The sequence below is a fragment of the Gekko japonicus genome, unplaced genomic scaffold (genome assembly GCF_001447785.1).
Source record: "Gekko japonicus isolate JY-2015 unplaced genomic scaffold, Gekko_japonicus_V1.1 scaffold3104, whole genome shotgun sequence".
Classification (NCBI taxonomy): domain Eukaryota; kingdom Metazoa; phylum Chordata; class Lepidosauria; order Squamata; family Gekkonidae; genus Gekko; species Gekko japonicus.
Window position 1 is genome coordinate 40,238 of NW_015166517.1, and position 27,637 is coordinate 67,874.

A 27,637-nucleotide genomic window follows, 5' to 3' on the forward strand; every position below is an offset into this window, starting at 1 on the left:
GGCGACCCAACACAAAAATCATGAGGATCCATGCTTCGGAACCACATTTCTACACCATAGTGGTGCTGCCTAAAGTCTAAGACATGATCTTCAATATGAAGTCGTTTTTGTTTTGTTTCAATACAAAAATCATGTGAATTCGTGAGGATTTGTTCAAAATTATCTAGATCCGACTTTTACCCAAAAGGTTCCCTTGCTCGAAAGCCAGTCGAGTCCGACTCTAGGGTTGCGGTGCTCATCTCCGTTTCAAAGCCGAAGAGCCAGCGCTGTCCGAAGACGTTTCCGTGGTCATGTGGCCGGCATGACTAAACACCAAGGCGCATGGAACGCTGTTACCTTCCCACCGAAGTGGTACCTATTTATCTACTTGCAATGTCTTGCTTTCGAACTGCTAGGTTGGCAGGAGCTGGAACTAGAGACGGGAGCTCACTCCGTCATGCAGGGTCTTGAACTGCTGAACTACTGACCTTCCACAGCCTGCAGTTCAGCGTCTTAACCACTTGAGCCACCGCAGCTCCTTTTTAGTTTTAGGACTGTGCGACTGAACAACAACAACATCCCCTTATATGGGTAAGGAAGTCGTCACAGACTCAATGTCCCTTGTTAACTCAAACGTTGCGCTTTCCGAAACTGCCTCCGAGACAAGCACTGAGAGGAATCAAGAGACAAACACACGCCGGGTCATCTTGCGCTAGCTACTTTTGGCTAGAGAGCGACGACTCCGCTCCACCGCACTCGTGGAGACCCTCCAACCTCCCACCCGGCCGCTCACGCCTCGCGTCACATGAGTGCCGTCACGTGCCAGGCGTGGTTTTGGTCACATGAGTGCCGTTAGGCGGCTGGGGAGGGAGTCACATGACCCTCTGCGAGTTCTTCCCTCCCTCCCTCCTTGTTGCTCGGTCATGTCTGCGGAGTAGCCTTAGCTTTTGGTCAGAGAACGCCGCCGCTTTTCCTCAGCCATGGGACGCCCCGTTCTCGTTTCTTTCGGGACTGCTGCTCGGCTTCGGCGTCTCTGGCCTGGAGCTTTGGTCTGGTTGCGTCTCTTGTTCTTGCTCTCGGATCTGCAGGGAGGCACCACCAGCCCTGTCGTAGCGGCCCAGAGCAGCTTCGATTACCAGGCACTATGCAGGTGAGTGACAGCCCCGCCTTTTCTCTGGCAGTGGCTCAAGGGTAGCTCTTCCATTATAAACTCTCTGGACAGCCATCCGCTTCCTTCTGTGTTTCTGGGTGGTCCTTGGCACGCAGATGGTAGTGATAAATGGATCTTGATGGTTGTGAGATAACTATTAAGGGTTCGCACTTCTCGAAACTGCTTAATATACAACTCTGAACCTTTCTGTAGAGAATAAGACAGGCTCCAACCTTCCTTGGGTGTTTGTTGGACAAATGGTAGACTTTATTGTGTCTGATAATTTGTTCAGGAAGTGTTCTGCATGCATGTAGCTTGCTTACCCAGAAAATTGAGCTCTTTGTGCCTGTAGTTCCACTCAAGGGCCAGCTTCTCTCGAAGTCTTGAAGCAAAAGTACTGTCTTGCCATAAAGCAGAGGTGGGAAATTTTTTTGGCTCAAGTGCTGGAGAAGGCCAATACCTACCTGTGGAGATGTTAATGTGCTGGCAAACAAGATTGGAAAGGGAGAGATGTGGGTTATGCTCAGTCAGGCATTCTTGTAGTGGGCCAGCCCCAGCAGTGCTGCCAGCATCTCAGGGACTTGCCTTGGACTCTGGGTATAAGCCATGCCTGTTGCCTTGTACCACACTGCTAGTCCTAGCAGTGCTGTCAGTGCCTTAGTGGCTTGGGTGAAGATCTGCCCTTGTATGCCAGGCAGAATGGTCAGTTGTGCTGCAGTCAGCACATGTGCCGTGGCGTTGCCTGTACTCGCCATAGAGAGTACTGGTCTCTTTTCATTGTTTTCTGTCAACACTATGACCAGGCCTGGTATTTTTTTTGTCTAAGCTGTTCCTACTACAGGTTGTTGGATGTACTATAATCAGTTTGCCAGGGCATATTTGAATAATATTTCACCAGTGGGAATGTTATTGCAGTATGTGCTTAATTGCTTTTCTAGGCCTTCTTTGTAAAGGGGTAAAATTATTACTGCTGGGCTAGGTTGTAAGTAAACTTGCTTAGTGTGCTTGGATCCTGTGAAATCAAAATAATTGCTTAGGCTTAAAACAGGATGTGCAATTGCAAATCTAGCAGTTGGAACCAGTTTTTCCTGTGCTAACTTAAGCAGTTGTCAGGTTAAATAGGGGGGAGTCACTTACTCTAGGACAAGGAAGATTTTTTTAAAATAGTACTTTTTTGCTCTAGGTTGGTGATAGCTCAAATTCTCTAGGTGGGTGTAACTTTGTAGGAAAGGAAATTCTGTGCTCAGAGCAGCCAAGACAATGTCTTGAGCTGGTGTGCTGTGTTGCTGTACTGAACAGTACAATAATACATTAATGCACTGTTTTAGGGTATTTAAATTACTTTAGGAATATTATCTCAGTAATCCGTATGCTGATCATGTAAGGCAGGTCAGTACTGCCTGTTCTCCAGCTCCCTGAGCAATGCTTCTGGGTTGGGTCTTTGGATGAGACTGCAGAAGAAAGTTATGGTGTCTTGTGTAATATTTCCTTTGTTTACATGTATACAAGTAGCTGCGGTGGCTCAAGTGGTTAAGACGCTGAACTGCAGGCTGTGGAAGGTCGGTAGTTCAGCAGTTCGAGACCTGGGTGTTGCATGACGGAGTGAGCTCCCGTCTCTAGTTCCAGCTCCTGCCAACCTAGCAGTTCGAAAGCAAGAAAATGCAAGTAGATAAATAGGTACCACTGCGGTGGGAAGGTAACAGCGTTCCATGCGCCTTGGTGTTTAGTCATGCCGGCCACATGACCACGGAAACGTCTTCGGACAGCGCTGGCTCTTCGGCTTTGAAACGGAGATGAGCACCGCAACCCTAGAGCCGGACTCGACTGGCTTTCGAGCAAGGGAACCTTTACCTTTACCTTATACAAGGAGAGCATTTTGAAAGCAAGTAAATACCCCTGCAGACAGCCAAGTGGCCAGTATTGCAGAAGACCAGAAGACGTTTTATATTTGACGAATGGAGCTTTGACTCTCAAAACCTTATACCCCAGAACTCTTGTTCATCTCTAAGGTACTACTGGAATCTAACTTCTACTGCAGACCATCATGTTTACCTTCTGAAAGCATCAGACTCCCAGAGTGTATTTGTAGCCCCACCAAGATTGCAATCCCCAGTTCTGCTAACTCCAGCCACAAACTTAGCTCTTTTTCAGTGTATGGTTCTCCCAGGTTGGAGCTAGCTGCTAAGCATTTCTCGTGCACATTCCCAGCAGAGAATCTTTCTCAGACCATCCCCTGAAAATGAGTTGGGAGCATACTATGCCTGAAGGAATCCCTGGGAATCCCACAAGTGAACTTGCTCCCCTTGAAATGGAGAAACACATGAGTGTCTCTGTGTGCTGTCCTTGACCTCTGGGCAGAATGAATACAGAGCAGTGTTCTTGCATACACTTCCACCCTGCCTGGCTAAGGCTAAAGCAAACAGCTGGTTTCCCTACTGCTTGGTGGCTGGAGGAAAACTGGAGCAAGAGATGCAGAATCAGGGGCATTTCTACCCTTTTATCTGGCTCCATGAGGTATCCTGAACATTTCTTGTTGGGAAAGAGGTTACCTAAAAAGAGGGGGTGTGCTTCTTCTGATCCCAGCTACTCCCCGGCCTGTTTAAGGGATCCTGTACATTTCATAGCTGAAAGTACGCTGGTGGAAAGTAGGGACAGAAATGTAAGAGATGAGTGCTGTTAGATGAGTATTCCTCCATCCCAGTTGAAGAGCTGTTAGCACAGATGGGGTGGTGGTGGAGTGGAAGTACTTTTTTGAATTACTCAGGATAATGAGTAAGTACTTTGACTGCTGCTGAGCAGCTTATTGCTTTTGTACAGTAGAGGCGGGAGAAAAACCTTCCATATTCTTCCTCCTTCTGAGAGATTTGGACGAGTCAGTTTTACAGTGCTTTATTTTCCTTTAGCAGACTTACCATTTCCAAAGATTGTTTAGTTAACAAGATTAACAGTAATGAATGGTGAATCTGGTGGGTAGTTGTGTTGGTCTGAAGCAGCAAAACAAAGTTTGAGTCCAGTGGCACCTTTAAGACCAATGAAGGAACTGAAGGAGTGTGCATGCCCATGAAAGCTTACTCCTTGTAAAACTTTGTTGGTCTTAAAGGTGCCACTGGACTCAAACTTTGTTCAGCAATGTATGTTGTATTGGCCATTGCCAGTAAAAAGTTAGAAAACTCTGGCAGGTTCAAAGTCGCAGCTAATGTTTTTCCGGCGACTATCCCTCAGAATTATATGAGAGTACATGTGTGCATTGTGGATTTGTAAAGTGGGAAGGGCACTGGCTCTGGGTGGGAGGGTGGAGTAGAAATTCAATAAATAAATAACACCACAAATGATCCAAACAGGCTGTGCAGATAAAATTCTAAATCTATAATTCTTATGCCTTCTCTCACATGGTGGAAGGGATATTGTAATCATCAATGTAATGTGGAATAAATGTACCAGATCGGATCATGCAATTTACAGTGTTAGACAATTTCCAGATTTTGGAAAACTGTGCATCACTGCACCTTCCCATGCTTCCTTGCAAGTTTTCCATTTGTCTGACTAATAGCATGCAGTTTTCTTTACAGAAGTTGCTCTGTCAGCAGCTTGTAACTCCATTCTTTCCCAAGGACTTCATTCCTTTAAGTTAACTTGAATGGCTTATTGCTGTGAGTGTTCCTGAGAGAAATGAAATACGCTAACAGAATTTAAGAGCATACGAGATTATACACTATCAAATATATATGCCAAGGTATTTTCTCAGCATCAATAAATGATGTTTTACCCCTTTAGATAAACTTTCAATATTAGCTGTCCAAAAAAGGCAAAGTTTAACCCTTACACCAATACACTGCTGCAATTTCTGGTTTATGTGAACACAAACATCACTTTGGCTCCCAGTTTCTTAGATCTTCCCCCGTCTCCCATTGCTTAGGCAGGTTTTTTAAAACATGGGGTGTCAGTTTCATCTGGTTCTCCAAATCTTTTCACTAACTACTTTGTGCCATCAGAAGGAGGGCGGTGGCTGGTCCACCAAAGATGTCTTAACGCTGTCTCTAGAAAATCTAAAACAAGTTTTCAATTTCTATTTTCAGGCATCCTGAGTATTCTGTAAGTCTGTCCCACCCCCACTCCCAACCCAAACACTTCTTATAAGGAAGATCAAAACTCTTCTACAAAGAGCACTATCAAAACAAATTTCCCTTGATGCACTGTGTGTTTCTCTTTGAAGATATTGCATATTAGGATTCCTGCAACCTGACCGAGGACCTCAAAGCAAACTTGATTGGAAGTTCTAATTTAGATTCACTCTCAGGGAAGTGGCACTTTGCATAGCTTTACAAAAAAAATGGTCTGCCAGCAACCATAACAGTATTGTTATTTCCATATTGTTCATTTGGGGATTGAGGGGCTGAGAGAACAGTAATTGGCCTAAACCCATCTTCTGAGTTCATGCCGAGGGTGAGAGCTAATCTTTTAGTGACTATCCTACAGGAGTACCTGCTTCTGTAATTTGGTAAACACCTCTGAGGTTGAAGTTTAGGAGGAATGGAGCAGATTCTTAAGTGAGTACAAATAAGACAATTTGATTAGTCAGGCTGAATTATCAGATCCTTGAAACAAAAAATGTATTTCATTGAGGAATATGCATGAAAAGGAAAAAGCGCTCTTCATTCTGTACAAAAATCATTCTAAATTTGAATAAATGCTTAACCTCAAATATTGATTTTTTGAGTGAGTTGTTCTGTATATGCAGGGATTCCATCAATAGAATGTTGTCTTCATTCATTAGAGAAAATGAAAGAAAACAACCTCTTGTATTGGCGAATCCATACAGTATTGTCATGCTTTACATTTTATTTATTTTTATTTTTTTGGCCCTCCGAAGGGGATTTTTTATTGCTTTTCTATAAACTACAAAGAAAATAGGAAAGGGAATCTAATATCTACTGGAGAAAGGAAAGTTAACCACTAAAAACCCAAGCAGTGAAGATCATTACATAAGCTTATAAAATGATTAATCTATTAATAATACAATGAGCTTGAATGTTTAAATCTAGCCAATATTCCCCAAAACCTGATATCAATTACTGTTTAAGGCAATCACAAAAGCATCAAACTTAAATGTAGCTTCTTAAAGGTGGAATTCAGAGTTCCTTCGCATCTCATTTCTTGGCATTTCTTTTCCTCATTCATAATCTCTTTTGGGGGCTGGAGCCCCCAACTCCAAATCAGAGTCCTCCTCAGTAGTTGAAGAGTTTTCACCACTTTCTTTATTCTGGTCTTCATCTTTGTCGTCTTCTCCGGACCTTCCCAGTTGCAGCTTCAAGAACTCATTTGCTTTCTTAACAGAGTCAATTCTTTCTTTTTTTCCATTTATTCTGAAGAGTAGGCCTTCGGGAACCAACCATTTGTACTGTATGTTGTTTGTAGAAACAATGCCAAGTCTTTGAATTTCTTCCTCTTCTTTCTCATTTCAAATTGAATGTCTTTTAGTATCCGCATGGTATTACCGTTGATTTTCAGAGGTATTCCCGATGTTGTTTTCAAGATTTGATCCCTCGCATGTCTTTTTGAGAATCTAACCACTATTTCTCCAGGCAGATTATTTTTCTTAATATATTCCGAATATGATCTATAGACCACATCCATTTCGCTTTGAAGATATTCTGTTTTCAAATCTGCTACTGGTGCAAGTAGATCACCCAATACTTGTTTTAGATTCTCTCCTTTTCTCTCAGGAACCCCTTGGAATCTCAGGATAAAGCTTGCTTTTTCCATTTGTAGTTGCATTGTTCAGTCCGTTGCATCTCTGGTTAAAGGATTTCAGGAGACTGGTGTTGGGAAGGATCCATTTCTACTTGAGGTCCTGGAGAGCCTACTGCTAGTCAGAGCTCAATGGTCCAATTAGTATAAGCAGCTTTGTATGTGTGAAATCCTGTATGCAGAACCTTTGGGACTTTCCCCATTTGGCTCAGATCTTGGGAGAGCAAGCGAAGTTAAATGGTTCAGTGGGATTTTTTTAACACTTAAGATGTGACCTCTTAAATGCAAAATTCAAACAATACATTTGAGCTTAAGGATGCTGTCTTACATTTTTATACTATGCTTTTTTCCTAACTGCTTTATTCAAATTAGCTGAAAGCATTTAAAATCTTGAAAAAGGCAGCCACCAACCAATAACAGGTGAAATGTCAGAATAAACTAGTGCAGAGTGAAGACATTCTTGTGTAAGCTGCAGTCATGTGGTAGTTAGATGCTGTCCTGGTGTGAGTTCATCACAGAATGCCATTGAATTGAATGAGGAGTTTAACTGCCTCACAGTACAATCCTGGGCAGACTTCCTCCAGTTTGTTTCCATTGATTTAAACGTTCAAAGTTCTGTTGTAGGCATCCACCCTCTAAATTAGGGGTGTCAAACCTATGACCTGTGGGCCGGAACCATCCCTCCCAGGCCTTTAACCCGGCCCGGGAGTGGGGCTCTCTTATCTCCCCCCTCCCCTGCCCAACCTCGCTGTTCTGAGCTTGAGCTGCCTTGGAGTAAAAGAGCAGAGGGCAGGGCTGCCTCTGAGAGCAGGAAGCATGGTGGGGCTGCCAAACTTCCCAGCCACCATTCCTGGTCTCCGTAGTCTTCCTCCCAGGTAGGAGCTGGGGGGAAGTCCTTCTGCTGTGATCCTTGTGCTTCTTTTTTTATTTTACAACTTGCTTTGCGAAATCACACTATTCCCCCACCTTTCCAGTTTAGGCAGGCATGCTTTAATGACATGGGGGGGGGGAGGTTTAGGACCAGCCAGGGTTAAAACGTAGACTTCTACAAACTCAAGGGGCTTCAGTTTTGCAGAGATACATTAGCTTTAACACACCCACCCACCTAATGTGGAGCCCCAAGGGAATAATAGCAGAACAAGTTTTGAAGAGGACACCCAAAATTATTATCTCAAATCACCCTGTAAAAAAAAACCCGAGACCCTGGAGAGCCATTGCCACTCTGAGTAGACTTGTGGGGATGGGTGGAAGCTTGAAATGCTCAGCCATTTCATGTTCTTCCCCTGGGTCCTAGGCTCAGACCATTTATATTTGTAGTTTATATTTTTATGGTGGGGGGAGGTTTGGGACTAACTACAGTTAAAATATAGAGTTCAACAAACTCGGGGAACTTCAGTTTTGCAGAGAAATATTTGTTTTAACACACACACACCCTCCTAATGTGGGGCTCCTAATGGAATAGTTGCTATAATATATTTAATTGTGTTTGTCTGTGTCCTTTATAAAGTTTATAACTCTGCTGCCTGGCATTACATTTTATGACACGCATGGCCCAGCCCGATAAAGTCCAATTTATGTCAAACCCGACCCCCCATAACAAATGAGTTTGACGCCCTTGCTCTAAATGTTCCATTTAGAACAGCTTCATTCTACTATGTGACATGTATTCTGTCTTTTTAGCTATCATAGGCATTTGTAAAGTAGTGTCTTTCCCAAGCAGTATATATGTCTCTGAAACGTTATGCCATTTGGCTTGTGGAACAGCCTTGCACCTCAATAACTTGATCACAAAGTACATACGTTGCAGAGGCAAGAAGAGAAACTGGAATCAAACATTTCCAAATGATCTAGATTTATGTTCCACGTTCTCCAGAACATCTACAGAGGAGTAATATTTTTCCTGTTTAAACGTCTCTTCCCCTAATCTTGCAAATTAGACGTATTTACCATTGGCTGCTTCTTTCTCAACCCACTCATATTGCAGAATACTGATCGAGGAAGTCAGATAGGTATGCATAGAAGTTTGGTAAGGAAAGGCTTTGGGGAAGACACTCCTGTTTACACACAATATATTGATAAGGCATCAAAATTGTTATTTAATTAAAAAAATTGCTGCCCCATTGTGCTGAATTAAAAAAAAACACAACAACTCTGTTTTGTGAAGCAACTTGGAGGCAGGGAAAAGATAGGAGATAGTTTGAGGGGTTGTGTGTTATCATTTCTGGAGCAAATTGTCTGAAAGCCCCATGTATGTCTCTGCTCAGAGGCAACCTGCCCTTGAATTATACATGCTTGGGAAGGGAAGAGGCCGCTGTTATTCTGTAGTAAGGGAAAGGTGTGCCTTGCTTTCTCAAAGGTGCTTTTCTTCCTGGACTCAGTCTTCAATTTTGAAAACGGTGATAGTTTTCAAATTGTCCAATGTAAACTGATTATAGAAGGTTTTTTCTAGATGCAGTATAAAAGCATACTTCATACTCTCTGAGATGAGCAGACCTGTTCCTGGGCTATATGACTTCAGGCATTAGTTGGGGACTCACATAATGGAATGTTTTTTCATAGGAAAAAATCTGCATAGAAACTAGTATGGTATAGTGAAATGAGACTAGAGCTCTTCTCCCTGATGTACAGTTGGCTTTATGGGAAGATTGCCATTTTTGTATGCATGTAAACATGTGTGCCCATACTTTCTGTCTGAAGTGGTATAGCCCTGGAACAGGCTTGTTACGTCCATGAGAACCAGGCCTTAGACATGCTCTTGCTTAGAACTTCAAGTAGCCCTTTTGCCAGACTTTGTGCTTGCTATATAACAAATGTACTGTGGTTTATTGGGAGCCATGTGAATTGGAAATGAAAGATGAGAAGGCTGCCTTGCAATCTTGGCTTTGAAGTATATGGTCTGCTATGTGTGGCTTTGATACCTTTTTGAATTAGCATGCTGATCCCGTGGGCAAGTCATCAATGATTTATTTATTTATTTTTAATATTTATATCACGCCCTCCCCGATGGGCTCAGGGCGGCTCACAAAGGTAAGGTAAAACTGAGCCATAATTAAAACATATGATACATAATAAAAACATCCAACATTAAAACAGTGGTGCTCAATCAATTATTAAACATAAGTCCAAGATGACTCAGCTCAGTTCTTCTCCAGAATCTTCTGACCATTCCCAAGTTCTTCCTCAGGGCCTCGCAACGTCCTTTAGGTGCAATGGGGGTGATGGTATAATGGGGCGGCGGCTCCTACTCAAAAGCCTGGCAGAAGAGCTCCGTCTTGCAGGCCCTGCGGGAACTGCATAAAGTCCCGCAGGGCTCAGATCTCCCCCGGGAACTCATTCCACCAGGTAGGAGCCGCCACCGAAAAAGCCCTGGCCCTAGTCACAGCTGATTTAGCATCCTTGGGGCCCGGGATGTCCAACAAATTTTGGGCCCCTGACCGCAGTGCTCTTGGGGGAACGTGTGGGGAAAGACGGTCCCTCAGGTAGGCTGGACCCAGGCCATATAGGGCTTTATAGGTAAGAACCAGCACTTTGAAGCTTGGTCATTTAGACACTGCCAAGCCGCAGAGGAGCTACCTGTGGCTAGAGTCACATTTACAGGGCCTCTGAGATGGAAGAGAGATTATAAGAATATTGTAAGGTGATATCAGTGGAGAGAGAGAAAAATACATACTTGGGCCTTCTCATGAGGGCAGAACTAGATGTGACTGAGCTTCCCGGTTGGACCTAGGGATGCCGCCGCTGTTTTAATACCTAATGGGGAGATTTTTTTAAAAAACCATTCCACATTGGGTCTGCAGCAGGACTAGATACTGTCCTCCCCACATGCCTTTTCAAGTGCTGAAACAGCAGTGGCCAATCTGGGAACGCAGTTGTGTCCCTAACTGTAGTTCTTATCTGGTGAAACAGCTTACTAGAGGAGGTTGGGAGCTTTCCGAAGCTTCTGTCCTTCCACAGACAATGTGAGACAGAACGTCTTAGGAAGGCCTTTTGGTAAACTGGCTTGCTGCCTTTAATCTTACAGATGGTCTGTTTAATGGTTTAAATATTTTAGTTTTATTGTTAGCTGCTGTTTTTAAGTATCTCTATGATGCTGAGGGTTTTTTATGAAGCAAGCTACAAATAATGTGTGGATGTGTTGAACTCATTGTCATGTAATGTTCGAAAGTTAAAATATGGCCATTCAATACCAGTGCAGTATTAAATTGGTTATATTGACTGTTAAAGGAATTGAACTTTATCGGATCTTATTTCATTGCCATCTTAAATTGATTATTTCTCTGGCTGGGTGTGTGGTGCATCAATATTTAGCTTCCCTTGAATGACTCATTTTGAGTAACAACCTAAGAGAAATACTTTATTCTGGAAGCATTAATATACAAATGGGGAAAGTCCACTCCCCCCACTTTTCAGTGGTGTCTTTGTGATAAAGCATTAAAGACTAAAGCCAAAATTTAAAAGCAAATTTTGGATCTAGACAAGTGCAAGCAAAGTTCTGCTCGTACAGTAAGACTCCTCCCACCCCCTTCTTCTGCTACAGTCAGCTCTAAAGTTACTACAGAGGTTTGGAGATCCTCTTCATGGGGTGGAATGTGGTATGAATAGGCTCCTGGAAGGCGGAGTTGGTAGAACTCAAGGGCCCCCCAGTGTCAGTTGAAGACCTTTCTGCTCTAGGACTGCCAGCCTCCAGGTGTGGCCTGGAGTTCTTCCTGAATTACAACTGATCTCCAAACTAAAGATCAGCTCCCCTGGAGAGAATGTGAGCATTGGAGGGTGGCATGACACTCTCACCCCAGATCTCCAGGAATTTCCCAACCCAGAGTTGGCAACCCAGTTCTGCTCTCCAAATAAGCTCTTCTGGCCATTGTAAATCTCTTGCATGTGCATTGTGACTTATCTAAACTGTAGTGGACTTGTCTGATTTAGTAAGGATACATTCTTACCTTCATTTCACTGCCTTAAAATTATTTGAAATGTATCTTTCAAGAAGGTGGTCAGTTATGTTGCGGTTAAAGTTTCTTGGGTCAGTCCTAAATCTGTTCGTGTTTGCAGTACAATTAAAGTCTCTTCACATGTCAAACCTTAATAAAAAGCAGTTGGTTTTAAGACTGGAGTTGCTGTGTGGAAGCAGGTATTAGTAAATGCAATTTGGTGAAACAAATCCATTCTAGTCCTTTTTTTTTTTTTAGGTATACGTGGGAAGCAGTTGATCCACAGAAAAATGTACGCTATGAAATAAATCCCTGCGGTGGTATTGACAGGTGTAACAAATCCAGTGCCGTTTGTTTCACGGACATAAGAACTAATCACTCTTTTTCAGTTGGTAAGTCAAAGATTTATTTACTGTATTGCATAGAAGATCTAACAATGTCATTTGTTGGTGTTTTTTCCTTGTGCTGAAGACACCTTTGTCTGCTGCTCTGTCAAATTAGAGAGGGACCATGGCTTAGTTGTAGAACATCTGCTTTATTGCAGAAGGTCCTAAGTTCAATCCCTGACATCTCCAGTTTGAAAAAAGATCCAGTAGTGTATGAAAGAATTCTACCTGATACTGTGTTTAATTCCAGTAGGATCTTCTCCAGGGGTAGTAGAAACGAACAAAACTATCTAACGCTTAACAATATAGATCAGCGGGCCCCAGTGTTTTTGATCCTGAGGGTACAGTTGGAATTCTGACACAGGGTGGTGCGCATGGCCTCAAAATGGTGGGCGCAGGAGGTGACAGGGAGTGAGTTCATGCATAACACTAATAGTAACTTTTGATGCCTTTTGAAATGAATATATTATTTAAAAATATTTTCTTGCATACACAGAGCTTACCTTCAGTTGCACAGTGAAGATCCTTGTGCTTTGGTAGCAGCTGCTGCTGAAGCAACTTTTTAAAAATTTGCACAGCCAATCAGAAGCCCTGCCTGGCAAAAGTCCCACCTAGCCCCACCCAGTTTCTAGAAACACTAGGTGGGTGCCAGGAAAGGTGTCAGTGGGCACAGGTCTTCAAAGCAAAAATTATGTTGCTCCTTCTTCAAAAGTAAACTAGATTCCGGTGGTAAAACAAATCAATTAAAATACAAACCATATCATGCATGTATTGTTTAAATTGTTATGAAATTTTTTCATAAAATATTGTAAAAAACCTGAAGATGCAGAGTCATAAAAGAGAGATCTAAAACTATTAGACATCAATCATACTTTTTAACAAACTGTTTTCAAAACTGAGTTCTAGTGCCTTCTAGATAGAAATCAGTTTTGCTTGTAATCTTGTTTTGGAACTCCTCATCTGAGGTTTTAGCCCTCTGTTATGGTTTTTCCTTTATTCTGTCAAGGGCCTGTGATACATGCACACCCATCAACTTTGAGGCATATGGGTTAAAGAAAGGGTTGGGGTAATTTAACCAATACACTAAAATGTGATGGGTCTAAAGTAATGGGTACTTTTTCTAGGCTTCTGTTAAATTCATCACCTTGTACGTCAATAGTATTCATATGTTCAGTTTTGCTTCTCTATCAGGTCTATACTTGTAGAATAGCTACATCCATATTTCTTCTATCCTGTTTGAGAAGGCAGGGATGCATTCCCCGATAAATGCTGTCAGTTTGTGTCAAAGTGTATGGCATGTAAACATAGTGAGTGTGTACAGGCTACTCAAGGGTTGGATAAGCCATTAGCAGAGGTGTTGAACTCATTTGTTACGTGGGCTGGATCTGACATAAATGTTACTTTGTTAGGCCGGACCATGAGTGCCATAAAATGTAATTTCAGGTACCAGAGATATAAACGTTGTAAATGTCACAGGCAAACTCAATTAACATTACTCAAAATACAAATGAAAGCAATTGTTTCCTAGGAGTGAAAACAGTTGATTTACTGGGGAATCCACAAATGACTCAATAAATGTATTTAATTGTACGCAAGACTAGGATTTTTTTCCAAGGGATACCATAAAAGGAGGGGGTTATCTTATATTTCCATACAAATTAGTATTTGTATATATAGCACTTTTAAAAGACGAGTCATCTTCCTTGCTAGTCAATCAGTTAGTTTTTTAGCACACAACCCCATATGCCCAGCCTCAGCAGCCAAGCATGGCTATGATCTGTCTTTCACTCTTTGTTTCTTCTCTTCCCCTGTCCTACTTCTGAGGATCTCAAGGAGGCATACCAGACTTCTGCCTCCATCGCCCCATCCCCCCACCGACCACAACCCTGTGAAATGGTCTATGCTAAGTGCCTATCCCTGGGTGACCCGGACAACAGGGTCCTGGCTCAGGAGGAGGAGGGGTCTGAACCTGGCTCTCCCTGATCCACCTACCGCCAGTTCTCATACCTCCTGCATTTCCCGCAGAAGCTGCATAGCTGAGGAGAAGGCCTGGTGGAGACACTGTTTCCAAAACCTCCAAAGGGTGCTTTTTGTCCTCCTGTGACTCCTTTTCCTTAATGGTCTGGGAACAGGTGTGGGGGAGAAGGGAGGTCACCCTCCCCCACCCTCCCCAACACTCACTCTGCCTCCTGGTCTCTGTGGCTGTTCAGATATGTGGTGGCGACAGCAGTGCCCCTTTTCCCCTTTGCTTCTCCACTTACTTCCAACCCTGGGATGTCTTTCCCCTCAGAGTGGCGGACTCAAGACAGCCCAGTTGCCTCCCAATTCATGTGCCGGGCCCATCCCTTCAACAGCAAACCACCAATCCACGCACTGCCTTTTGCCAACCCTGCTCATGGTTGCCGTTTGGTGTGGCAGTGCCAGCCACTTGGCTTTACCCCCTACATGTTCTTGCTGAGCTGCAATTGGAAGAGGCAGGACGGGGAAAACCACCACACCTCCTCTTCCTTTGCCTTCACTGCCATTCCCCCCCCCACTGTTTTACCTCAGGCTCATAGTTCTGCCCCCTAGCAATTTCCTTTTTATCTCTTGACACACCTCACTGCATGTACCCGCTTGTCCCCCTGCCTTCCCTCCGTCACATCAGTTGCTCACAGGCTGGATAAGAGCCGTGTACGGGCCACTTCCGGCCCCTGGTTTAACACCCTTGCATTATGACATTGGACTTCTACTTTTTAATTAAAATTATATCATACAACAATTAAGCTAATAAACAAAAGAAGAAGAAAAAAGACAGTATTAAATTTAACTGCAATTATTTTACATGACAAACTAATAATAATTTTGTTAATTATTACTACTTTTAAGCCTTTTGTATCTCTTTCCATCTTTAAAATCTGTGTCCCATTGTTTAGTGATTTATGAACATCTTGATGTCTGCAATAAAGTTAACTTTAATAAAGTATCTGCAGGACTGTCCCCTCCGATACGTCCCTGGGAGACCTTTGTGCTCTGCAGATAACCTACTGGTGATCCCTGGCCCCAAAGATGTCTGGCTGTCCTCGACCAGGATCAGGGCCTTTTCAGTCCTGGCCCCACCCTGGTGGAACTCTCTGCCTAACACCACCAGGGCCCTGCAGGATCTTATGCAATTTCGCAGGGCCTATAAAGGGGGATGGTCCGCCAAGCTTTTGTTGAGGACAGCAACATTTCTCTATTGTAGCTGGCACCCTCTTCTTTCCTCCTCCCCCCTACTCTGAACCTGTGCTTCCTCTTCCCTGCCCAGAAGTGGCCAGACAGTCCAGAACTGGGATAAAATTTCTAGGGACGCCATCTTGGACTTCTTTTAATCTGGTTTTAATTTCTTTTTTAATTCTGTTGTGATTGGAATTTTAATGTTTTGTATATTTGTTTTACTTTATTTAACCATTCTAGTAATAATGGTCTGTGATTTGATTTTAAAATCCTTGCAAAAGTCAATTTTGCTGCAGTCATAAATAATTCGATATTGTTTGGGAATAGGAGCTACCGAATTAAGTAGTAGGAGTTTGATTGTATTATCCACTTTAAACTGAAATTGGTCTACTTTTGGGACCTAAGGCCTAGTGAAGACTGAGTTAAACTAATCAATTTTACCTTTCTCTGGGAATGCCCCCTCAGCTAGCCCCTTTCCTCTTTATTCCTTAGGTTTATCTCTCTACATCCAGAAAGAGAAGAAAGGGAAGGCAGCGTAACCATCACAGTCCAGAAGTATAATACAAAAACTAATCTTTGTCATATATTCAGTAGTTAACATCAGGCAAGCCACACTCTAAAATGCGGAAGTGCTAAGTAACAAAAAGTAATGCTACAGGAGACTTGAAAACAGAAGTGAAATGAAAATATTGCTATATTTTGTTCTTTCTCCTTTGGGCCTTGTGTGAAAGCTAGCCTACCAAAATGCCTTATTAAGACATATGATTAACTTCCCCAAATAGGAGTGAGTTTGCAACTTAGCAAAGAACTTTGTTGAACTTGACTTTCTGGGCTGCAGACTTTTTAAATGGCCACAGTATTTAACATGCATTCCTGTCTTAACAAAAAAGTATTGATGAAGCTGGTCATTTCTCTTAACTGTTCCACCGAAGTGCCCCTCTTCTTCTTTGGGGGTGGGGTATGTGTCTTTAGAGCCTGCTTTGTTCAAGGAAGTGTTTCTGTTGAAAATCAGTTGCTGCTATGATGTTGAAACCACATCTTAAATAATTTCATAATAGAGATGTGCACCACAAAACAAGCACACAAACAAATAGCAAACAAAAAAGCAGCATATCAGGGAGCCAAAAAATATCAGTATTCCTGGTTGTTCAGACTTCAGATATTGGTTTGGTATTAGGATCAATGGGGTTTTTTTTTTTGCAGGGGGGTGATTCTGCTATTATTTGGCTTCACTGTTCTGTATGGGAATCTTTCTGAGGGGTTAGAGGGGCTGTTTTTAAGCAAATGACACCAAAATTGCAGTGGAACTGTGTATCCACTAAAAAAAACCCTTGGTTTCTAGTGAATTGACCCAAGAGGCCCAATTGAACCAAGAGTCCCCAGTCATCCTCCATTGTTTCTGGAAGAATTCCGTGTTTTCTCCAAGGCAAAGAATAGCCAAAGATACAAAAGCAACCACTGGTCAAAAGCCAGTTCTTGTTGGTTCTACAAACAGAACCAACAAGCCCAGCAGAACCATGGGGCAATGTGGCATGCCTAACACAACCAGTGTCAAACCAGAGAATCCAAGCCAAACTGATTTAACATGGAGGGATATACTAAAAGGAATAATTGGATTACTTGTTAGCAACAATGGGAGGTGCTGAAATGCCAATTTACTTGCATGGGCTCCATTGAAGTACATTACAGCACACTCGAGTTGCAATGAAAATATGAATGGATACAATACGGGTCACAGGGCCCAGGAGGAGTGCTCTGGGACTGGAATAACAACCCCGAGTGGAATAATGGCCTCTGGGAGTAGCATAAGTGTTCTGGGCCTGGAGTGACAGCTCCCAGAGTGGAATGATGTTTCCTGGAATGAGGTAAACTGCTCTGGGACTGGAATAATACCCCTGAGAATAATGACATTCCTTGGGAGTAGCATAAGTGTTCTGGGACTGGAATGACAGCTCCCAAGTGGAAGAATGGTCCCTGGGAGTAAAAGTGTTCTGCAACTTGAATAAGAGCATCCAGAGTGGAATAACCGCCCCTGGGAATAGAATCTGTGCTTTGGGACTGGAATGAGGCATCAGAGTAGAATGCCCAAAATGGTTTGTCTGGTTCTAGGAATGGTCATTCCACTCTGAGGGCTGTCATTCCATTTGCAGGACACTTCTGCTACTCCCAGGGACTGTCATTTCACTCTGGAGGCTGTCATTCCAATTTCAGAGCAGTTTATCTAGTTTCAGGGATTAGCATTCCTCTCTGTGGTCTTTCCAGTCCCAGTAGACTTCTACTCCCAGGGGATGTCATTCCAGTCTGAGAGCACTGGGCACTGATTCCAGTTCTGGGGCTATCATTTCAGTTCCAGAACACTTTTGCTACTCCCGGGGGGACCTGATTGCACTCTAGGGACTGCCATTCCAGTCCCAGAGCAGTGTATCTGAGCCCAGAGACCATAATTCTAAATCTGTTCTGCATTTTCATTGCAGTTTTTGTGTACTATAATACATTTCAATAGAACCCATACAAGTCAGTGGGCATTCTTGGTTCCCATTATATCCAGTGAATGTTCCATCATCTCCAATTCTTGCCAGTGGGCAATCCTGCAATTTGTTTTAGGCCATCCCCAAATGTCGAACCAGGGAAACCAATGCAAACCAACTTGAGCAAAGAACACAATGTTGCAAGGCCAACAGGACCAATTTCAAAGCACAGAATCCAAGCCAAACTGCCAGGCAAGCCAATACCAAGTCTTGGGAAGCAGATAGACACACAGTTTTTTTAAAAAGCCTTAAACTGCTTCCCCCCCAGTAACCCCAGATAATCCCGAATATTTCAAGAATTTTGGGGGACCTACTTACTGGTATCCCAGGTACTATCCAGACGCATGGATACATCTGAAAAATATCCAAAAGGTATTTTTGGATATGTATTCAGACCGGAAATATCCAAACACACATCCCTACTTCATATCTTTCCTTTTATAAGGCCACATATTAGTTTGTTCTTTCACTGTATATGTAAAATTGAGAATGTTCATCAGCTTTTCATAATGCAAAAAAAAGAAAAGAAAAAGGGAGATGAGTGAGAAACAAGAGATGATAATGACTGTGGAGACCATGTTGCAGAAGAAATGTGTTTGGCAGACTTTTCGTTTGGACCAGATGCCTAAAGCTGTTGTCTGCTTTGCAGCATTTGGAAGTATTCTGTGAGCTGAAAGGTCTGAGAGCTTCGCTTGCGTAATAAAGTCCCCAAATAAGGTTGGGTTACTGTCAGCATTATTGTTACTATGTTTGAAGGTCTTATCCAAAAGCTTTGCAGAAACTTGAATTGCTAGTTTCAGACATTTAAAACATTGCTTTATGAAGTGACTTGTGCATCATTCAGAAAAAGAATGCTTTTTAGAAACTGTTAAAATTCCCTCTCAAAATTTTGCATGGAGAACCTTTTTTAAACTGCCTTTTGCATGAGCTTTTAAAATTATTGAAAACAAAATTATAAGACTTTGTGGTTAACAACAAGTAGGTTAGATGTGTGCTATAGATGTGTGCTATATAGTTGTTGAACTATGAACCTTATGCTAGTAGTTAATGAATAACTGGCAGTAGACATTAAAATTTATTTCTTCTGTTGTTCCTCTACTGCTAAATTAGTTTATTTAGGCATTTATGCCCACTCTTGTGCCATATTCACACCAGCAGTTGTAGAGAGATTTGATGTATTTCCAATATTTGTATAGGGCTCAGCTGTGGACAAGAGAGTCTAATCAGATTTAACTAAAATGCTTCAGTGTATGAAAAAACACATGTTTTTTAGAACTGGCCTAACAGTCCCTAAAGGTCCAAATTGCAAAGGGACATGTGGTGGGCATGACCTTCCCATGGAAGAATCACAGGTTTCAAGAGAACACAGTCTGAAAGCAACTTACTGAGCACACTATTATATGATGGATGCTCAAGGAATTGGGTAGAAGTTTCCATCAAACATGTTAAATCTTCTGACAAGAGAGCATGGGATTGCTATATATATATATGTGCAAAGAACAATTTTCTGCCACTTAGCCATAGCCCCTCCTCCAACTGTGCCCACACTTTCTTTTTGTAATTTTGTGACATGGAAATAAGTGATATGGCAGGAACAGATGGAGATAGAGCAGTTGAATGGTGCCATCTATTGTTGCTCTTTGTATTAATGGATTTTATTTACATTGGGTTTTAATAATTGTGATATTTTAAATATTTTATGTATTTTGCTCTGTTGTAACCCACCCTGAGCCTGTGTGCAGGGGAGGGCGGGCTAGAAGCCAAATAAATAAATTGCAAAGCAGCCATAGAAGGAAGCGTGGAGGATATGGGTAAAGTCACTTCAGTGCTGGATATACTGTGTAAATTGTAGTCTTGGTCAGCTGCAGTAATCCTCCAATTTAAAGCTATGGTCTGGGGATCTTTCTTTAGAATGGAGGAGTGTAGGCTTGAGCTAAGTGTAGCAATGTTAGTGGAAAGTTAAGCATGGTAGAGTAACTGCTGATGATGCAGAAGAAACCTTCATCTGTAGATGTGAAATGTAAGACAGTGAGGCTGTATGTTGTCAAAGGCTTTAGTTGCTGTAGATTTTCCGGGTTGTGTGGCCGTGGTCTTGGCATTGTATAACCTGACGTTTCGCCAGTAACTGTGACTGGCATCCTCAGAGGCATAACACAGAAAGATGGAGTACTCTCTGTGTCAAGGTGAGAAGAAAATGATAGGCAGGTAATTTATATCTACTCCATTTTTGGAACAGCACCAAAGTTCAGCGGAAGAAAAAGGAAAAGCAGAGGACAATAACGCTATAGAAGATAATAGCGAACACAGATCGAGAAGCAGTGGTAGTTCATCGAGTAGTTCTTCAGAAGGAACTCTGGACTCTGAATCAGAATTAGGAGCAGCAGCTCGTAAACCTCACAAAATCAAGCTGACCTTTGATAAAAACAAACGTAGAGGAAAGAAAACCGATAAATAGCTTAACTCTGAATATATGATTTCTTTTTTATTAATATTTGAAATACTAAGATGCACCCACTATGGCTAATTATGCTTGTATTTGTTTGAATTAGTAATATTAATAGCTAATCTCCATCTTCTTAAAAAAACTAAACAATAGGGAAACACCAAGAAATTGATGTATAGATTGTTATATGATCCTTGCTTACTCTGTATTTTAGTTTAGAATAACCCTTACCCTTATCCTTTGTAGTGTGTAGAGATTAAAAGCAATAAAAATGGGGGGGGGGGATAAAAACAAAATATAAGGACCAATCCAAGTGTTCTAATTCATAACCAGAGTCTTTTTGAAAGAAAATAAATCCTCTAGGAACAGTAAAATCCAATCTTTTTTAAAAAAAATCTTTTCAGAATAAGCCAAAATAATTTCCTCGGTGTAAATTGTGCTTGTCCAAAGAATCCATCCATACACCTACCGTCCAACCATCCCTTCTTCCCTCTGAAAAAGTGTGCTTGCACACAAAAGCTTATACCTGGAATAAAATGTTGTTGGTGTTAAAGCTGCTATGGGACTTCAACTTTGTGCTCTCTCTCTCTCTCCCTCCTCCCCCTTCCTTCCTCCCCCAAAAAGGAGGAGCAGCCCCAGAGAAGAAGCAGAAGCTGTGTGTGTATGTGAGTGGGGGGCTTGTCTTTGTATCTCTCCTGAACAAAGCAGGATGCAGCCACTGAAGGAGCTCGGTGGGGAGGGGAGGCAAAAGGCAGGAAGCAGGAAGCAAAGAGCCACTTAGGGAGCTGGGGGGGGGGAGCAAGTTATGGTGCAGCTAAAGCAGCAGCCCTGGATAAGGAAGCAGGAGAAAGAAGTCACTCATGGGCTGGATCTGAGCCCTGTTGGGGCTGGATCCGACCCATGGGCCATATGTTTGACACCCCATCTGTAGAGGTTCTCACTCTTATGGTTGTGAGTGAGCAAGAATCTAGAAAATTAATAGAGTGACAGGAAACCAATGTAGATGATAATACAGAAGGTAGCTGAGAATAATAATGTAGTATCCTATCTTGATATGTACAGCTTGATCTCCAGGTATAAAAGCAAGTCAAAACAGTGTTAAGCTTAAATGTGAGCTTTGTAAAGAAAAAAATGAAAATGAAAATCTTTTTCCTAACATATATACTTTAAAGTGCCTTAATATTTTCTCATTTAGAAAGTATAGTTGTTAACTATTGTAGAGTGAGGTTATTTCACAATAAACACTTATGACTAAGCGGTGTTGCTACTATTAAGGTGAACTTTCAAGAGTTCCTCTTTTCTGTTTACAAGTATATGCATCTCAATATCTTCCTGATTTAGAAAAAGGAATGTGGTACTAATGAACTTCATTGGGACAGTTAATGCAACCTTTCAAAATTTCCTATCTTACAACAGTGCAAAGATTAAGGTGGGATAGCATTCCCCAGTCTTGCAGTTTCATTACACAGGACATTAAAATAGCTTGTAAGCAAATTGATTCAAATAAAATCTCCCCTTCATATTCCATTCAGTATGTCTGAAACACTGCATTCTTGTATAACTTGATCACTTGCTGTAAAAAGTGATCAAGTTATACAACATCAAAACAATCAATATATCTAATTCTCAACATGGCCCTATCTATAGATACTTAAATCCAGAGACAAGACAGATCTTTCTGCAAAACTGAGAAAGCCCTGAAATCTGCAGAAAAATCTGGAATCTTTAAAAAATAAGAGAGAAGGATGAGACATACTGTGGTGCAGTGGTTAGACTTAGATCTGGGAAACAAAAGTCCAGTTGCCTACTCTGCCATGGCAACTTGCTGGGGGAACCTTGGGCCAGTCGCTTTCTGTCAGCCTAATCTACTTCACAGGGTGCTTGTGAGGATGAAATGGAGAAAAGGTGAATGGCATAAGCTGTTTTGGGTTCCCATTGAGTATGGTGGGGTATAAATGAAATAAATAATAAAACTGAAGGGGGTTGGCAGATAAAGGTTGGCTGATGAGTGGGAAGGAGAAGAGGAAGCAGGGAAAGGGGAGATTATATGGAGGCTGCCAAGAGGAGAGAAAGAAGAAATAGTGTGGGGAAGGGGATAGAGGGGAAAATGAAGTGATGGCTACAAGTCTTTGTGGGTTCTCCACTTGTACTGTCCTATGAAAATGTAAGCATGACTGGCATATTGATACCTTTGTTTTTAATCAACACTTTAAGTAAGCCTTTCTAATGGTATTTTGAGGCTTACTGTTGGCAGTTGTGCAAGTTACAGTGTCTTGAGCTTCCTTGATCGGTTGGATCCACGTGGGAACGAATGTTCTTGAGCCTGTGAAAGTAAGCTGTAAGATTCTAACCAGTATAAGGGGTCCGGAAAGGAAAGAATGTGCTTGTACAGGATTAGCCCACCCAGGCCAGGCCAGGAATGAGAGGGAATCCTATACTTTTCAGTACATTAAACAACAAACCACGAGATGGTCTATACCCTCTCTGGTTTCCAGACAATTTGCCACCAGAACCTCTTTTCACTAGTCCCTGCTTTTCCCAAGGGGAAGAGATTCCAAACTCTTAGTTGGCATCTGGGACAGAACACATTAGCAACTCAATCCAGAGATGCATGCTTTTTACCCTCCAATGGTAGCATATGTGGTGAGTGTTAGGCCCAAGATTTTAGACTTGGAATCCAAGTTACAACATCAAAGACCATTAGAAATAAGAAGGATCTTTATTCAGTACAGAGCACAGCAAACAGACTAGGAGATTACAAAATAACAAAGGCTAGGGCAATTTGCCTTAACTTCACATTAATGAGATTCATAGTTACCAAATTCAGGAGCATCCAACAGTCCAAGTATATACCAAGGGATTTTGAAGGGAAATCCCATCTTGCACAAGCATGTGGTCCAATTCACAAAGCAGGTCTTTGTTTTCCAATAGACAGCATTTCAGGTGCAATAAAACAGACAATGACAGGGGAGAGAGCAAGAGCAAGAGAACTCACTCCCATAGGGATCAATCAATTATACCCCAATCTAATCATGATTAGCCATGGCCATTTGGCCAATTACGAGTGGACAGGGGGTGTGCCCAATTGTTGGTTGTCATAGCTGCGTGTGGGGATAGGCTATAAGTTTGGGACCCCGCCTGCTGTCATCTGACCCAAACTCCAGCTACTTCATTGTGTACGTGACTGGTCGCAAGTGAGCCAGAGTGTGAAGCCTTACAGTCTAGCTTCTAGCATGGAAGTGTGAAGAATGTGGGTTATAAAGTTGTTCAGGCCATCTGGCCCACCATTTGGCTTGCAACAGGAAATAAGGCACAGCCTGTTATCATAATGTAATCACAGGAGAAGGCATGTGGATATAGAAAGCAGAAAGCAATTTTTCTATACAGTGCTTCAGCTGAGAAACCAGTGTATTTGAGAATATACAACTCACACAATATCATTGCATACTCTGATATGTAAGATAGTATATGAAAACAAGCGAGATAACAAATGGAAGTTGCATAAGGGAAACTGACTAGTGTGTCAATCACCAATGACTCCTTTATCCTAGTTTGTTTAATCTGAAACAAGACTTGTATAAGATATTGCATAGCTGGTGTCTTACTCTTTACATAATGAACATAGAATAAAGGAACAGTAAATATAAATATGGAGTGTTCCTTTGTGGACTTCATCTACAAGTTGCAGAAATCTTCTGATTTTAAGAATGTTGAGCTAAAATTCTAAAGGAAACTATGCTGACTCTCTAGCCTCTACCCCACACTGGTGACAAGGCGCAGTTCAGTCTTCCTGGATTTCAGTTTGGGCTTTCCAGTATCAAACCTTGGGCAGTGAAACTGCTAGAATGTTGGTGAGAAAACTATTAATCTATGACCTGGAAATCTAAACTCTGGGGAGAAATTTGGATGGGAAGAATTTCATGAGCACCATTTTAACTGCTAAAAGTAATCTTCTAACAGCAGTGAGCAATGGGTTGGACCAAATGATCCATGACTAGAATGAATACATGGAAGGGGTTTCTTCTGCCTTCTTGTTATGCCCCTCACAGTTGTTTCTGAGGGGCAAGGGTATCTTTGGGAACAGAGTGGGATGGGTTGTGAAGGGTTGTAGCCTGAAGACGGATTTGCCAGAGGTCCTTCCGTATATATGCATTGCAAACCCATCTCTTGTGAGGGCTTTTGCTGTGTTCATGAAGAACTTGTGCAGTGGGGGAGGAGAGTGACCTACACTGGTTTATCTGCTCCTCCAGTACTGCATTTCCCTCTTAATGGGGAGGATTCCCTAACCTCCCTGGGGTTGCAGGGGAAGGGCTGCTGGAGGAAAGGAACTCATTCCTTTTGCAGCAAATGGGTGCGATCCCACCGCAACATCTGGGAATCGGCGTGCACCCGTTCCTGATCCATCCCTTCAGAACGAAAATGCAGTGCAAAAAAGAACCTACTAACTGGTAGGACTTACTTGAAGCACCGCAGCAATCGAGGCTCCCGGCTGAACTGCGCACGCGCACACATGCGCAGTTTGGCTGCCTCACTCTCCTTTCAGTGGCTCCCCCCCTCCGGCATTTGATTGTGCTGGGGAGGAACTGCACGGCGGCTCAGGGGATCTGTGTGATCCCGCCGCTGCGTGTCTCTTTTGGTGCGGCTTTGAAAAGCCGTACTTTGGCCGTACTTTTCCCCCCGTGTGGCAGGGGCCTAAGTTTAGCTGATCTTCCAGTTCTTTGGGTGTAGGCACTGCTAACACTTTCAAATTTGGAACTTTTTTGATCTAAGCTGTAATGTTAACTTCCTTCTGCTGCTTTTAAAGAAAAGACATCAATATAGCATCCAATTGACGAATCTCGTCAAATATTGTTACGATAGAAATCCAGCTAATATGGTTATGATAGAAATCCAGTTTAAGCACGCTGAGGAAGGAACAGGAATAATGAATCTGAGGTGGTGTTCAGCACGCTAATCAGGCACATCAAAACTGTATTAAAGAGACCAGGTGGTCCCTGCAGAAGCTGTTAGATATGGGAGCCTCAAAGTAATTTTTTTTTTTGCTAGAATAGCCTTTTATAGAATGATAGTTTATAAGAGATAACTGATGTGCACGTTGCATCCTAAAAAATGAACTTGTATTCTCAGACTGTTGCTGCTATCTGCATTGGTGGTCTCTTTCTCAGCCTAATTAAGGATTAGAGCTGGGTGTATGTATATCTTTAGGGCCAGAGTAGTGCATGCAACTTCCCTGATAACCGCATGTGTCTCCATGGTGGACATGCCTACTTTTGAGAGGCATGTGTCTATTTGTGTATCATTTCAGCACAGAGTGGCATGTCTAAGTGCAGCTGTAAAGTTGTTGCAGACGGTGTTCTGACTTGCACAACCCCCTAGCTTGTTGTCATGCTCATTCACTCCTTTCATCATGCTTGGAGCATGGTTAAAAACTTCCTGGTTTTGTAACTCCTCAGGCAAACTGATGTACAATAACATCCAAGTGGGGTTACCTAGGTAAATTGGAATTGATTCTTTCCCATAAAGCAGGAATCTACACCACAGTGTAAACTCAGCTTAGAATCCTGGAGCTTCTTTCCGACCATTGCAGCAGATTGTAATGTGACGGTTTCTAAAAGCTAGAAGTGCTCTATTGCCCCTTCAAGTAAGGGGAGGGAGCATGCAAACCGAAAACAAGACACATTAATGCTCATCATGAACCAGCCTCTGTCAGTGTCTGAATAAAGTTGCTGATACATCACTCTCAAAATATGCTTTTTGTGTTACAGTACCATATGAATTATGAAACCTGAATTTTTATAACTGTTGCTCTGGTTTAGGTGATATCTCACTTACAAGGAATACTAAACTGCTCCTGGAATTCAATACGACAAAGCCTTGTCCACAGCAAAGTAGTCAACATCTACAAAGCAGCATCAATTTCTACTGTGGGAAGACTCTGGTTAGTATGGCATTATTGCTTTCCCCCTTTCCGTAAAGACTGTGGATGTGTCTTGGTGGGATCACAGTCCTTTTACACACCACATTCTTGTGGAATTCTATCAGGTTTAGTACTAGAATGCCTTTATATCATTCCTTGATGTATTCCTGTGGCTTAGTCCTCCAGCCTGTGGATATCCTGAAGCTTGCTTAATCATTACTGTTACATACTTACAGAAGGAAGTTCTAATGGAAGATGCTAAATTAGAGGGAACCTGCCTGAAATGACTAAGGTTGCTCCCAGTTCCGTGACGTTGTCTGTCCCTGTTTTTGTAGCTTGCTTCTTCTCTGTCAATACCAAGCTCCCATTTTACCAGAGTAGATATGAATATGGTGCTTACTAGGCTGTAGAGCTATGGAGCTGCGGTGGCTCAAGTGGTTAAGACGCTGAACTGCAGGCTGTGGAAGGTCGGTAGGTCAGCAGTTCGAGACCCGAGTGTGCCGCATGACGGAGTGAGCTCCCGTCTCTAGTTCCAGCTCCTGCCAACCTAGCAGTTTGAAAGCAAGAAATTGCAAGTAGATAAATAGGTACCACTTCGGAGGGAAGGTAACAGCGTTCCGTGCGCCTTGGTGTTTAGTCATGCCGGCCACATGACCACGGAAACGTCTTTGGACAGCGCTGGCTCTTCGGCTTTGAAACGGAGATGAGTACCGCAACCCTAGAGTCGGATTCGACTGGCTTTCGAGCAAGGGAACCTTTACCTTTACTTTAGGCTGTAGGGCTGCCGACCTCCAGGTGGCATCTGGAGATCTCCGGTTATTACAGTTGATGACTGTGATCAGTTTCTCTGGAGAAAACGGCTGCTTTGGAGGGTGGGCTCTATGGCATTAATACCCTGCTGAGGATCCTAACCCTCCCCAAACCCTTCCTTTCCCAGGCTTTGCCACCCCAGGTCTCCAGGTAGTTCACAGCCCGGAACTGGCAACCCTACCAGGCTGTCATATCTCCCCCAAAAGAGCAGTAGTTAGAAAGCTAGGCGCAAGAATTAAATAAGAGCCGGGTTTTTTCATACTTGAGCTTTAGTGATCCTGTAGACTAGCTATTTGTGAAACATGTTTCTGAATATCACCACTTCCTTAATTAGGGTTCGCCAGAATTTGTGGCTTCAACAGACTGTGTGCACTACTTTGAGTGGAAGACACATGTTGCATGCAAGAAGGATTTGTTCAAACCAAAGAAAGAGGTAAGACAACTTATAGGCAGGCAAACAGATCTTGGTTTTTATCGCCTTGCATTCTCAAGGGTCGAAAGATGATGTACTCATTTTGTTAATCCATTTTGTGGGTTCCACTAACGCATCACA

General features: G+C 42.5%; 1 protein-coding gene across 1 annotated transcript in view; it reads left to right on the plus strand.

Annotated features, from left to right (window-relative positions):
- The first annotated feature begins 891 nt into the window (after window positions 1–891).
- IGF2R (insulin like growth factor 2 receptor) overlaps window positions 892–27,637 on the plus strand; it is a 97,931-nt gene continuing 71,185 nt past the window's right edge. The window contains exons 1-4 of the mRNA XM_015412275.1: window positions 892–1,129; window positions 12,064–12,197; window positions 26,174–26,295; window positions 27,419–27,517. Of these exons, the coding sequence (XP_015267761.1) occupies window positions 960–1,129; window positions 12,064–12,197; window positions 26,174–26,295; window positions 27,419–27,517 (525 nt within the window). The 5' untranslated portion in view covers window positions 892–959. The remainder of the gene's footprint in view (window positions 1,130–12,063; window positions 12,198–26,173; window positions 26,296–27,418; window positions 27,518–27,637) is intronic.